The 14731-nt window shown below is 45.0% G+C and overlaps 1 protein-coding gene across 1 annotated transcript in view; it reads right to left on the bottom strand.

Moving 5' to 3' along the window:
- Positions 1 to 13475, bottom strand: part of kcnk12 (potassium channel, subfamily K, member 12) — a 59463-nt gene extending 45988 nt beyond the window's left edge. The window contains exon 1 of the mRNA XM_015975233.3: positions 10969 to 13475. Coding sequence (XP_015830719.3) covers positions 10969 to 11308 — 340 coding nt within the window. The 5' untranslated portion in view covers positions 11309 to 13475. The remainder of the gene's footprint in view (positions 1 to 10968) is intronic.
- Between the last annotated feature and the right edge of the window lie 1256 nt (positions 13476 to 14731).

Below are 14731 nucleotides of genomic sequence, written 5' to 3'. Positions count from 1 at the left end.
TGGACTCACCCATTGTGGTGTGGAAACAGCAGAGCACTTTTTTCCTACAGTGATCGACTCACAAGGCATTAATTTATAGAAAATACCCCTGCAATTGTATTAAAAAGAATGAGTGAACTTGATCTTTATTAAATTTATAATATTAGTCTGTTTATCACACATCCTTTAAGTAGACTTAATGCCAAATGCAATAATATAGTAACATAAGATATTGTATTTATTAATTTTTATTTATTATTACTCATTACAGTTAAGTTGTTCTTTATTGCGTTATTGCCATTCATTATTAAAGTGCTGATCTATTTTATTGCAACAAAAAAATCAGTATGATAAATGCTGTTTCACTCCACTTTCTCTTTAAAGACAATTTCACTAAAATAAAAGTGTTTTTTTTTCTTTTAAATTCAGAATCAAATTGACCATTTACAGCAGCTGTACTTTCTTGTCAGGCTTCTTTCTGCATGTTTGCCTTGAAAACCCAATTATTGAAACCCATCAGCTGTCCACAAACCGCTATGAGAACATCTTATGTGAAATACAATCAACAATGTCTGTTTCCAAAGAAATATAATTCTAAAGACTCAATGAAATATCATGTTTGTTCTTGAACTTTCCTCCCTTTCTATTAAAAAATTTAGTTCTTATTGTTTCCTGATTGTCTGCAACAAGAGTCTGTTACCGAGATGAACAATGAATAAAAACTGAATGATTAAAGCTGCTGGCGACGCTGGAGGAAATAAAATCAGATGATGACCAAAGTCGTTAGGCATTTATGGCCCTTTGGGGGATCATCAACCTGGCTGACAGACAGACAGATGGCATTATTGCACCCTTTCACAAATTGCTTCCTCTTTAGTTGTCAGCTCAAAGACGCCCTTACTGACTGGCTCGCCTGTCTTGAAGTCCCTGTGTCTGGTTAGGCTTCTGAAAACAACCACATCTAAGTTAACGAGTCACTTTTACATAGTGTAGGTTAAACATCACATAATAGCGCCAACATCATCCTTTAAAAAGACTTAAAGGGACTTTACGGAGTTTTGAATTTTTATGCTCGCGATTTCCCCTCAGGCCAAAAGCGTAACAGCAGCTTCAATAGTAGGTTCGTGCACGGGGCGCGCATGCTGTACGTGCACACTCCTTAACGAAAATAACAGCTGAGACAGTCCCTTTTGTGTGTGTGGCCTGGAGGACATTGGACAGGAGAACGCACAGCTAATTAATTACATAATGTGGTTCTGTACCTTTCTCTTCAGCACAGCCGACAAAGGTTTAAGATGGGTCAGTCTTCCTGCATGCTCAGATCATTTCATTCCCTTGCTTGAAAAATTGTTCCAAAATGAAAGTTGAACCCACATCTTTTTTATCTGTGAATGAAATGCCGCTCGGCGAGTCTCAAATAAAAATTTGGGCATCTTACTGTAAAAAAATATACCATTAATGTAAAAAAGAAACTCTAAAAAAACTATGTTCACATTCAGAATTAAACCGGGGTTTTCTGCACTAAAGTCCGACGTCTTACTAGGCAAGCTAAAGCGCCAGTGATTGTTGAGAGCCGGGAGGTGAGCACTCTCCACACACACCATTATCTCACCTGTGTTTTGAGCTTCTCTGGTTTCAGGAGAGAGAGCAGCTGTGACCCATCAGATGATTAGCGGGCTGCCTTCATAAGGAGGACGGAGGACGCTTCTGGTTGCCGGATGATTACGCCGGATGAACTTGAACCTTGTCTTCGAACCTATTTTGCATCGTGTTTTTTGCCTTGACCTAATTCCATTTTTTTTTACGCTCCAGGCTCAGTCATCCCTCCCCATAACCTGCATTCTCGTTTTTGGATTCCTACTGCGTTACCATACAGTTCACGGTCTTCCTCCTCTGTCCTCGTCCTCTCAACTGGTTCCACCCCGCTCACTGCACAGTCTGCCCTCTCTCTCCTACCTGCTGGATACCCATCACTCTGCGCTCTTGGACGCTCCCTCGCTCTCCCGGCTCACCCCTCCTCGGACATACTACTCCTCGCTCCCATCCACGCTTCTTCCCGTTCTCTCACTCGCTGGATTTCCAGTGCGCCTTTAGTTATTATTCTAATAAAGATATTTTTATTTTTTCTACATTCTGCCTCCGAGTCTGATTCTGCATGTCCTGGGTTAAACACTTGCCACAGAACATGACAGAATCATCCGGCCAAAACACTAACCCAGCAGAATCAGTACTCACCTCTCTATCTCACAGAATAGCCCAGCAGGAACAAGCCCTTCCGAGGCTCATGGAGCAGCTAACCATATCCAATCAGCGTTGCCAGCAGCTAGAGTCTATGGTCCGACAGATTCATGAGTCTATTTCCCAGTCCGTCCATCCACCTCCTCTTCAGACACACTGTTGGATTCCTCTGCTGCTACAGGCGTCTACGGAGCGGAAACAGCAAGATCCACTGAGGAAACGCATTTCCGTGTTGCCCCGTCACCAGTGACAGTTACTTTTGGGGGTGAGTTCGAGGAGTGTCACAGCTTCCTACTCCAGTGTAAACTGGCTTTTGAATGTTGTCCCTCTGCATTTAGATCTGATTCAGCTAAGATCTCTTATGTAGTAGGACTTCTACGTGGCAGAGCCTTGAGATGGGCAGAGGCTAAAAGCCACAATGATTCATTTCTACATGGACAATTTAAAGACTTTTTGGCTGAGTTTACTCAGACTTTTGGCAGTGTGGAATCTGTGTTGGACATCAGGAGGAAACTTATGAATCTCACCCAAGGTAGACGATCGGTGGCAGACCTGACCGTGGATTTCCAGATCTTAGCTGCACGTACGACTTGGAATCCCTCATCGGGGCATTTACGGAGGCCCTGAACGACAAGATCAGGAACCAGTTGGCTATATGTCCAGAACCGAACTCTTTGGATGAATTAATCAGGCTGGCCATGTCTATTGATAAATGCCACCGTGAGGTGAGGAGAGTGGATATGGAACCAGTTGTTTCCTTTTCTCAGGAACGTATCGCCGGAGCTAGGGGGCGCTCTGCACCTGATCCTCTACCCACGGAGGAACCCATGCAAATGGGCAGAGCCAAACTCTCTCAGCAGGAGAAGGATCACAGACGCAGATTTGGGCTTTGTCTATATTGTGGCTTGCCGGGACATTTTGTGAACAACTGCCCCTCCCTGGTAAAAGGGAGCGCGCGCCGGTAAAACCGGGTCTACTGGTGGGCGGTAACCTCAACTCAGCTATTTCCCGGTGCTCTTTTCCGTGCTCCTTGTTTTTTAATTCTAAGCAGATTCCTCTCGAGGCACTTTTGGACTCCGGATGTGAGCAATCTCTCGTGGACCCTCGACTAGTGGCGAAATGGGGAATTCCCACTACCAAGCTTGCCACACCTCGCTCTGTTTCCTCGCTGGACAACCACAACCTCTCCCCCATTACCCTTCAGACTGTTCCTCTCCGCCTGCTGGTCTCAGGTAATCACACTGAAATTCATTTTTTATGTGTTCCCTTCTCCTCAGTCTCCACTAGTGCTGGGACACTTATGGCTGATCCGTCACAACCCTATTCTCGACTGGAGGAAGAATAAGATTATTGGATGGAGCCCAGAGTGTTCACAGTTGTACCTGCGGTCTGCAGTTCTGCCTGCCCACAGACCTTCCACTCCTCCTGCGGAGGACATTGATCTGTCTACGGTACCACAAGAGTACCATGATCTGGGACTTGTTTTCAGTAAAGACCGGGCCTCTTCTTTACCCCCACACAGACCGTATGACTGCGCCATCAACTTACTTCCCGGAGTCCCTCTGCCTTCCAGCTGTCTTTACCATCTGTCCAAGCCGGAGAGAGAGAGTATGGAGAATTACATACAGGACTGTCTCGCAGCAGGAACTATTCGACCGTCTTCATCGCCCCTGGGAGCTGGCTTATTTTTTGTGCCCAAGAAGGATGGTACACTCAGGCCCTGCATTGACTATAGAGGTTTGAACCAAATCACCGTCAGAAATAAGTATCCTCTACCTCTACTTTCCTCCACTTTCGAACCCATTCAGGACTCCACCATCTTCACCCAGCTGGACCTCAGAAATGCTTACCACCTGGTTCGAGTGAAGGAAGGGGATGAATGGAAGACGGCCTTCAAGACCCCCTGGGTCATTTTGAGTATTTAGTAATGCCCTTCGGACTTACAAATGCCCCAGCCGTTTTCCAGTCCTTGGTTAACTCAGTGCTGGGTGATTTCCTCAACCACTTTGTCACTGTTTACGTGGATGATACCCTGGTTTTTTCTAAGACTCCGGAGCAGCACGTCCAGCATGTGAGAGCGGTCCTCCTACGTCTTCTCGAAAATAGACTTTAAGTTAAAGCCGAGAAGTGCGAATTTCATGTTTCTACTGTCAAGTTTCTGGGATTCGTCATTGAAAGAGAAAAACTGAAGGCAGACCTGGAAAAGGTGCAGGCGGTTATGGATTGGCCAACCCCTACTACGAGGAAGAAACTTCAGAGGTTTCTGGGGTTTGCAAATTTTTATAGGAGGTTCTTCCGTAATTTTAGCCAGACCGCTGCCCCACTGACCCTACTGACCTCCATAAACAGAACTTTTGTATGGTCCCCAGAAGCTGAGTCCACCTTTCAGGCCTTAAAGAGAAGATTTGCCGATGCCCCCATCCTGCACCGCCCGGACCCTCGACGTCAGTTCACCTTGGAGGTGGACGCCTCGGATACCGGAGTGGGGGCTGTTCTTTCCCAGATATCAGAGGAGGACAAATGCATGCACCCCTGTGCTTATTTCTCACGGCGTCTCACCCCAACCGAGAGCCGTTACGACGTGGGGGACCGTGAGCTGTTGGCTGTCAAGTTAGCCATAGAGGTATGGAGGCATTGGCTGGAGGGGGCGGAGCAACCGTTTATCATTTGGACTGATCACAATAACCTGATCTATCTTAAGGAGTCAAAACGACTGAACCCTCGCCAGTACAGATGGTCCCTCTTCTTTTCCAGATTTAATTTCCTGATTTCCTACAGACCCGGCTCTAGGAACACAAAACCTGACGTGCTCTCCAGACAATATGCCACAGACCAGGACAACCGGCCGTCGACCATCCTTCCCTCCGCCTGCGTGGTGGGAAGTATCACTTGGGAAGTCAAGGAGCAGGTGCTGGAAGCCCTTAAGACGGACCCCGGTCCTGACAACGGCCCCCCAGGCAAGCTGTTTGTTCCCCAACCTGTAAGGAGCAAGGTGATTCACTGGGCCCACACTGGTCGGTTCTCGCTACATCCTGGGGTGGCGCGCACCGTGGCTCTGATTAAACGCACCTTTTGGTGGCTATCCATTTTTAAGGACATTAAAGACTATATTTCTGGGTGCTACACCTGCTCTCAACAAAAAGGGGACTACCGCCCGCCAGCCGGTCTGCTACAACCTCTTTCCACTCCTTCTCGGCCTTGGTCCCACATTGCTCTGGATTTTGTCCGTGGTCTCCCCAACTCACACGGTTACTCCTCCATACTCACCATTGTTGACTGGTTTTCAAAGTCTTGCCACCTTGTTCCCCTTAAATCTCTCCCTTCCTCCGCAGGCACAGCGCAGCTCCTGGTTAAGCACATGTTCCATCTCCATGGCATCCCGGAGGAGATCCTGTCGGATTGTGGTCCACAGTTCGTGTCCCACGTGTGGAAGGAGTTTGCTGAGACCCTGGGGGCACAAGTGGCACTTACCTCTGGACACCACCCTCAGTCTAATGGACAATGGGAACGCATGAACCATGAGCTGGGGACCATGCTGCGCTGTCTGCTTGTCACACCCGTCCTCCTGGAGCACCCATCTACCCTGGGTGGAGTATGCTCATAACAGCCACATCTCTACTGCTACAGGTCAGTCCCCTTTTGAAGCATCCCTTGGTTATCAGTCCTCACTTTTCCCCCCCGCAGTCATCATCCTTCTCCTCTGTTCCCCAATTTCATGTTTGCGCGTGCCGCACCTGGGCCACCACCAGAGCAGCGCTGGACCGTACCGCCCAGAGAAACAAGCAGCTAGCAGATCGCCAACGGTGCCCTGCCCCGGTCTACGTTCCAGGTCAGTCTGTATGGCTGTCCTCTAAAGACATTCCGCTGAAGGCGGCCACCCGCAAGTTGTCACCCCGGTTCATAGGTCCGTTTAAGGTCCTGGACGTCCCGTCTTCCACCACTGTTCGCCTAGATCTTCCTCGAACCCTGCGTGTGCACCCTGTGTTCCACGTCTCCCTGGTCAAGCCGGTGGTCATCAGTCCTCTCTGTCCCGCTCCTGCGCCTCCCCCTCCAGCTCGGATGTACAAAGGGGGTTTGGTCTACACGGTCCACAAGATCTTGGACTCCCGTCCCCGTGGCCGGGGTATGCAGTACCTCGTGGATTGGGAGGATTACAGTCCCAAAGAGCGCTCGTGGGTGCCACGCTCATTCATTGAAGATCCTTCGCTCATACAGGAGTATGAGGCCACTGCGGCTAGGACGCCAGGGGGCGTCCATTGAGGGGGGGTACTGTTAAGAGCTGGGAGGTGAGCACTCTCCACACACACCATTATCTCACCTGTGTTTTGAGTTTCTCTGGTTTCAGGAGAGAGAGAGCAGCAGCTGCAACCCATCAGCTGATTAGTGGGCTGCCTTCATAAGGAGGACGGAGGACGCTTTTGGTTGCCGGATGATTACGCCTCACTGGTAGAGTCCCAGCCCTCGTGAACTTGAACCTTGTCTTCGAACTTATTTTGTATCGTGTTTTTTGCCTTGACCTAATTCCAGTTTTTTTTACGCTCCAGGCTCAGTCATCCCTCCCCATAACCTGCATTCTCGTTTTTGGATTCCTACTGCGTTACCATACAGTTCACGGTCTTCCTCCTCGGTCCTCGTCCTCTCAACTGGTTCCACCCCGCTCACTGCACAGTCTGCCCTCTCTCCCCTACCTGCTGGATACCCATCACTCTGCGCTCTTGGAGGCTCCCTCGCTCTCCCGGCTCACCCCTCCTCGGACATACTACTCCTCGCTCCCATCCACGCTGCTTCCCGTTCTCTCACCCGCTGGATTTCCAGTGCGCCTTTAGTTATTATTCTAATAAAGATATTTTTATTTTTTCTACATCCTTCCTCCGAGTCTGATTCTGCATGTCCTGGGTTAAACACTTGCCACAGAACATGACGGTGATGTCCTTTGTGTCTGTATCATTTATATCCTTGTTGATAGCTGAAACAACGTTCAAAGAGCGGTTCGGAGGGCTATGCCTGAGCGTGAACGCGCATGAAGCAGCCTGCTCAACCCGAGCAGCTCTCTTTTTCTGTGATTTTACAGAAAAATAGGCAATCACAGTAAAAATGCCAGGGCTCATTCTACAGGACCAGGGCATTGCAGGAGAATGTATGAAGAAGAAATGTATTATTTCTATACATGTTTTGGCTGTCAAACTTCCATAATGCCCCTTTTAAGGGCCAACATCATGCAAAATCAACTTTTGGAGCTTTGACCATGCCATATTGTTATTTCCTCATCAGAAACACCCCCAAAGTGATTTTTGGCTTCACACATGACTCCTCTCTAAGCTACAGCTCTGTTGCAAATGGCTTGATGGTGAAGGTTTGTATCAGCCTGTCCCTCCCCTCCCCATTGAGGAAATGCCAAATCTCCATGCTTTTTTCCTGGACTGTAAACACTAACACACACTCTCTCTGAGTAGTGAGCAGTAAGCAGGTGATTTAATCTACACAATTGTGAAAAAGTGATTTCTTCCATATTTAGTCTGGACTTTAACCCTCTCAGGCTCAAAATAAGTTTTGATAAAAGGACGAACAATGAAGTCCTTCAGGGGTACTTTGAAATACGTATTTGTAGTAACCAGGTAGGTAGGTTTTAACGTTGCAAACTGCAATGCCTGCATCCAGAGGGTTAACAGGAAAATGCGTTTTCATTTGCGAGAAGTACAGGGGTTTGTTCAGTGTTCCTAAAAAAGAGTTGAATCACCAGAAATTGTTGAATTTTGTCTTTGTGAGCTCTAAAAAACTGAGATTGTGATTTCACGGACTACTTGTCAAACCACCGGTACCGTAGTAGGCTTTCAGACAGATTACTTCTTCAAACCAGCGCCATTCCAGCATTAAAACTACCTAATGTAGAGGCTAGAGAACCATAATGCTTTGCTAGGGATCTAAGGTTACATCATTAAATGGGTAGAATTCACAGGGTTGGAGGTGGGATTTCATCAAATCCAAACATCTTATTTCCATCTTCTTTTTTTTTTCTTATTTCCATCTCGAAAAAAATGTCTGAACCCACCCATCATTTTAGAACAACTGGTATCTCCATAGTGTCTATGGTAAAATGTTATCAAATATAAACCTATTCATGCTCTCAAAGGTTTAAAATAGCCTGATATAAAACCTTTAAGAGGAATATTTCCTCTCATATGGATTTTGGGCTATGTTGGAATGAGTAGCAAGTGTCCTTTGTACATTTCCAGATTTCAGATATCTCCCAGAAGATGTTGTGGATACAGCAACATTTAGCTTGCAATTAGGAAAACTGAAAAACTCTCAAAAGCTTCAGATCTGCACTTGTTTTCAGTTTTGACTCAAAACAACAAACTAGATTCTTTAAGTTGAGACAACATTTCAGACAGAACGTCTCTTATATTTACAACATTTCAACAGTTTTGGCCAAGCCCTTCTCGTAAACAGCACGATCATGTGGTCAGAGCTTTGCTTTTAGTCTTCAAAGCGATGCTCTGCAGAGACATCAAGGGAAGCAAAGAGTCAGCGCTTATCTGAAGCCTCTCTCACAGCAGTGTTGAAGACAGGAGGTGACGGGGAGGAGCATCTAGAGGGCACTAGGTGGGTGGGGTGGGGGTGGGGGTGGGTGTGTGTGTGTGGGGGGGGGGGTCCGATAAAGAGTGGTGTGGGGAGGTCCTGAAATCCCTTTTATATAAGCAACTTGCAAGCACGCTGAAAAAAGAATGCTGCACACCAGCCAGCGGATTGGGATGGGTGGACATCAAAGCTGAAATATTAAACCCCAGAAAGAAGTTTGTGCAGGAAAAAGAACTAAAGAGGACATCTGATGTCTATTTCAGCTATTTTACCCAAACAGCTGAATCAGTTTACGTGACGGTGATGCTGCGTGACAACTAAAGTACAACGAATGACAACCTGCTGCAGACATGTGAGCAAACACAGCAGCTGTGGTTCCCTCCTGAGTGGTTGAGTGTACACGCTCCCTGAGAGCTCCATATGAGTGCATCTGTGTATCTAAGAGCGGAAGGTGGGAGGGCCAATAAAGCTATTCTGACAGGTCTAGTAAATAAAGTTGTGACAGGTTTGTCTGATTCTGTGAAACCAATTTTATCTGTGCAGTCATGAAACCGGGTTTCCCAACCCGCCTCTGCAGTTTTCAATTAAACGTAGGGGTGTGAATCTGTTTATGCTCCTAGCAGAAGAGACAGGGTGTTTTTGTCTATTTGCATTCATTCACTCATACAGAAACCTGTCTATCTGTGTAATGCAGCCTGGGGCAGGGGGTTTTGAGAGCCATTAGGCATGCAGAGCATCACACCGTTGGCCCTCGGGTTGCCCTGGGAGGTACGCTTGCTCTTTTCTGACCTATTGCATGAGTAAATGTTAAATGGGGTGAATAGAAAGGGGCTTCTCATTGACATTCCTGTTAGTTTGAAGGGAAATGTGGCAAAAAAAAAAAGAAAAATGAGAGAGAGGCTGCACCCATGGGTGCTGTCCTATAACCAGTGCAGAGGGTGCTGACCCAAATGGCAAACAAGTCAGATGTTGCCCTGGTTTTTAAAGTCCATCGCTGTCAAAATTTGATTAAAAAAGACAGAAGTTTAATCTGTGGGCTGATTGAAAGAAAGTGCTCCACAGGCACCCAGACTGTAGATATCAATGATTATTTAAAAACTCATTGGGACATGTGACCCACACACTCTTCTGTGTGAAGCTCCAGCAGGAATATTTCCACGTAACATGAGCTACATACGGAAGAAGATCGAGGCCACCGAAAAGAAGAAAAAACAATTAAATGAATCCTGACTGTAATAAAAACATCAGGATTCTGTGATTAAAATTTGAGTTTTTAGAATAAAGTCAAGTCTCTCAAAAAATATGTCAGAAATCCAAGAAAAATGATTCTGAGATGTTTGAAGTTGGGATATGGAACAATGTAATAAAAAGGTAATAAAAAAAACTCCACGGGGCATTTAGATGGGTGCAGAATGAAGGTACAGTATTTCCTCTAACAGCTATATTTTAATTTAAAAAATAATCAAATTTGAATCATAATGACATAACACTGGGTTTGAGTTTACATCTACTAACCAGTAGAGGGCACCATTGTGGGTTTCTAAACTGTCTGCTCGGCACAGCGAGGCTGGCACTGTGGAAAATGTCGACAAGTCAAGTGAAATAAACTCATTAGTAGAAATTACCCTGTATGATTCATCGATTGCATGGTCCAGGCTGGTCACTCGCTTCACGTATGAGCAGTGAACCTGGCAGCTGGAAACCTTGTTATTTTGTTGCAACTACAACCTCCACACATTAGATGTCGCTATGGTGTTCGTGCTCCATGTTCCACCTTTAAATCAGAGTTCTTAGAAAAAAGTCAGAATTCTGAGTCAATAGTTTGAGGAAAAAAAGTTCAAAATGAGGAAAAAAGTTCTAAATTAGGAGATTAAAGTCAAAAGTGTAAGAAAAAAACACTTCATACGTAGGCTATTTGAAAAAAAAATATTCTGAGATTAATGTCAGAAATGAAAGAAAAAGTCAGATTTTTCTGACAAATAATCTCTATTCTGAGATTCAAGTCAGTAGTCTGAGGTAAAAAATTCAGAATAATTTTTCTTCTCTTTCTTTTTTGTGGCCGTAACCCTCTTCTCCGATTACAAACTTCATTTATTTTCATTTTACAAAAGAATGTAAGCAGGGGATCTCAGAGGTCAAGTTAATCTGGGCATGCAGCAGATTATCACCCACCTATTGTCGACACCACAGTTCCAACGAAATAAAAAGCTCCAGTAAAATCCCATCTTGGTCTGAGAGCGTCGGCGCGGATCCCGGCGTTGATGGCAGCCTCGTATTCCCGCAGGAAAGAGTTGAGGTCCTGCAGGCTGATGTTGAAGGTCTCGCTGAAGTTGAGGAGCGTCCCGTTCCAGCGGCCGTGAGCCCGCACCTCAGAGGGCCTCTCGATGGCCGAGAAGACCGCAGCGCCGCACAGCAGGTACAGCAGGATGAGGACGGCGAGCAGCGCGAAGCGGCCGTTGTCCTCGTTGAAGTGCAGGGAGCGGCAGCCTTGCAGTCGCTGGCCAGGCATCATCCAAATTTCAGCACCACACGCGCGTCGGACAGCGACCAGCTCCACATCGAAGGAGGCGTTCACGGGTCGGTGGACATCCTTCTGAAGTCACTGTCCCGCTCTCCTGCAACACTCGCAACATCCTCTCCACTTTGCGCACCGCTCTCTCTCATTGTAGTTGTAGAAGTGAAAATGTTGGTGGCTGATTTTATTTTTAGATAATCGCTCCAATAAGGAGTTCGGAAATTTCTGGTTTCATCATACAAACATCTTGTTGCAATGCAGTTGGTGTGAAGTGGGTTGCAGCTTAAATCCAACAGGACGCGCGTCTTTGTGCAAAACAGAAGCAAGCAGCAGTATTTCCTCCAATCCCGTGCAACGAAAACATTCCCAAAAGATTACAATTAAGCTCCTGCAAAATTCCACATTTTCGCTGTGCGTTTCAGGAACCTCCCGCTCCGCTCCAAAATAAAGTCTCACGCGCACCGGCTTCCTTGTCCTGGAGAGAAGAGAGCCGTATATTTTCTTGCGTGCGCACACTGAATCCCGCAACGCAAATGGCAATGTGGCTCCTCGCAGGAAATCGGGCGAGTGTGCTTGGCGGGGGAAAGATAAGTTCTCCAGTGAGCCTTCACTTGTCTTCAGATGACATGCTTTACATTCTCTCTCCCGGGCAGAGGTGGAGAAGTGCTGCCATGCGCACTGAGGACGCCATTCTCATTAAACACATCATTTGCACCATGGGAGCAAATGCAGAAAAGCACAGAACAAAGAAGCTTTTAACTGGGACATGGAAGTTATAACTGTTTTATAATCAATACAAGACATGTTTATGAATTTGTTTTCAGAAAATCCCACACAAAGCAATTTCTGCAGTTTTGACATTTTTAGCACCATCCAGAAAAAGCTGTTTCAGGGCTCTGTCACAAGCTGGAGCTGGCCACACCCACCAACCCCTGCTCACGCCACTCATGAGACCGCTGCCTTCCCCATGATGGGCGCCAAAAAGACCGTTTACACTTGTTGAAACTCAAGTGAAGCTAGTCAAAACAAGCCAGTTTGTAGCCTTTTAACGCTTTTATTTAGTTGATTTGACAGTAAAATGGTTTTAGCTTGCTGTGTGGTTGGCTGCACTAAGAGACAAGGATGTAAACTCAACTCGTTTTTTCTTTTTAATGACTTTGATGGAGACTGAGGACAGAGATGAACTGCAGCGATCAATCAAGCGGACTAGCAGGCCTCAGTTTTGCAGCAAATGTGTTAACGGGCAAGATTAACGTTAATTTATTTCAGAGGAAGACAGGGACAGGGATAAATGTTATGTGTTTGTTTATACTAGTTATTGGTAATCCTGATGGATGGGTATTTCACCACGGAGGATGCGCACCGTCCACTGTAGTGTAAAGCGAGACAATTATTAACAATATTAAAGCTCCGATGTATGGTTATGTGTGTTAAAATTACGTTATTTATTTATATGAGCGTCGGCGTTCAGAGATCTTCTCATTCTGGTGTGAGAGCAGCAGCTGAATCCGGTAACACCACCAGCAACAGAAGCTGGTAGGGATCCGGACTTTTAAAAATCAGCTTTGGTGTAAAGTGAAACGCTGTTTATAACATAATGTTATGAATCCAGAGGGGTGAATTTAGGCAAAGTCAGCAACATGTTTACATCGGTGAACAGCTGCAGAGAGAACGTAAGCTAACGATGGTAAATTAGTGTCATGGTCTGTGTCTGCGTCTCCCTCATGTGTCTCCTTGTGTGCTCCATCCCCCTCTAAGGATCCCCGTATGTGTCTATTTGTGTTCCTCATGTGTCCCCTGGTCTGCAGCCTTCCAGATTATCCCTCCCAGGTCCTGTGTTCCTTTGGTCTCCCCCAGTCACCCCTCTGCAGTTTTTCTATACGCTCAGCTTTTCATTTTATTAGTCTCTTTAGTGTGTTTCTTTCCCCACCGGTTTTTGTAGTTTTCCTTCCCCCTTAGACTGGGACGTAATTTTTGGGGGGGGGGGGACGGGTGGGACATGTCCCCCCCACTTTTTCAAAAGGCAGTTTTGGTCCCCTGCACTTTTTTCCGTCCAAAAACAATATTACGCTCCATTAAATGGATTTGGTTGAGCACTAGGACCGAAACGGAAACCGGTTTCCTATTAGACCCGCCCAAAAGCTAATCTATTGGCTCTGCTGATACTTACTAACGTATTATTGGCTGTTGCTGCTGTCACTCAAGTTGTAAACAGTCAGAACGTGCTCACGTTGTTTTGCTAGTTTGGAGCCGCTAGGGAACACCGGTACTGAGTCACATCGTCAACTAGACGCTGTGTAATATCAGCTCAGCTCAACTGCTACAATTACATAACATTTGAATAAGTGTTCATTTGTGAGTCTTTGGTAGTTAGGCACAGCCAGGAGGCAGCATGTCAAGAAAACGAAAAGTGGATATAAGAGACTTCTTTCAAAGTCAAAACGCAAGTTGGAACATGTGACACCCCTGCATTAATCTCAGACTCACCTCCTCCTTCACAAACATACTCAAAACTAACTTTTACAAACTCATCTCCTCCACATAACTGACTCCTCAGACACAATTTATTCGTATTATTATAATTATTTTTTTATTTTTATTACTAGTAGTAGTAGAAGTGTAACTTCAAAACTTTTATCATTTAACTTTATTGTAAACTTATCTATTGCAATGCATATTTTCACATTAAAAAGCTCTGAAAAATGAACAGTATCATCATCATCAACAGATTTTTTTAAGCTTAATGTCAAAGATGTACACTTTTCATTAGATTTATCTTATTTTTTCCATTTATTTTTTGTGTGTTGAAATGCAACAACTGTTTAAACACTTTTAAGGGAAAAACATTTAATATGTTTTCATACACTCAAATGTTAGGGTGATGATCATGTGTAAAACATTAGTTCAGCATGTCCTCTAACACAGCAAATGAAATAACGGCCAGATCTCAGGAGGGACCGTTTATGTATAAATAATTTTTATACTTTTGACTAGGCCTGGGAAAGTAACAAATTTTGCTGGACGATATTTTGTCCAACAAATTGTTGATGATAAACGATATCATTGTCAACATTATCTAGACCAAAATAACCACTAATATAATGTTAATATATCATAATAATGCAAGTACACCCTTTAAAATGCAACAAATAAACCTTCATTTAACATTGAAATGTCCAGAACCAGAACTTCTAAATGAATAAAAATCACAAACAAAAATTCAATAAAAAAGGAATCTCACTCCCTGTTAGAAAATGTTGCACCAAAAACAATAAAAAAAGACCCAAAACAATAAACACAATGGCCTATCCATTGTCAACAGCCAAAACTGCACTTCAATAATGATAATAAATAAAAATAATAATAGAGTTGTACATTTTTAACTTTGATATATATATATATATATATATATATATATAT

The sequence above is a fragment of the Nothobranchius furzeri genome, chromosome 12 (assembly GCF_043380555.1).
Source record: "Nothobranchius furzeri strain GRZ-AD chromosome 12, NfurGRZ-RIMD1, whole genome shotgun sequence".
Taxonomy (NCBI): domain Eukaryota; kingdom Metazoa; phylum Chordata; class Actinopteri; order Cyprinodontiformes; family Nothobranchiidae; genus Nothobranchius; species Nothobranchius furzeri.
The sequence above is the reverse complement of the archived record's forward strand: the minus strand, read 5'-3'. Positions and strand labels throughout refer to the sequence as shown.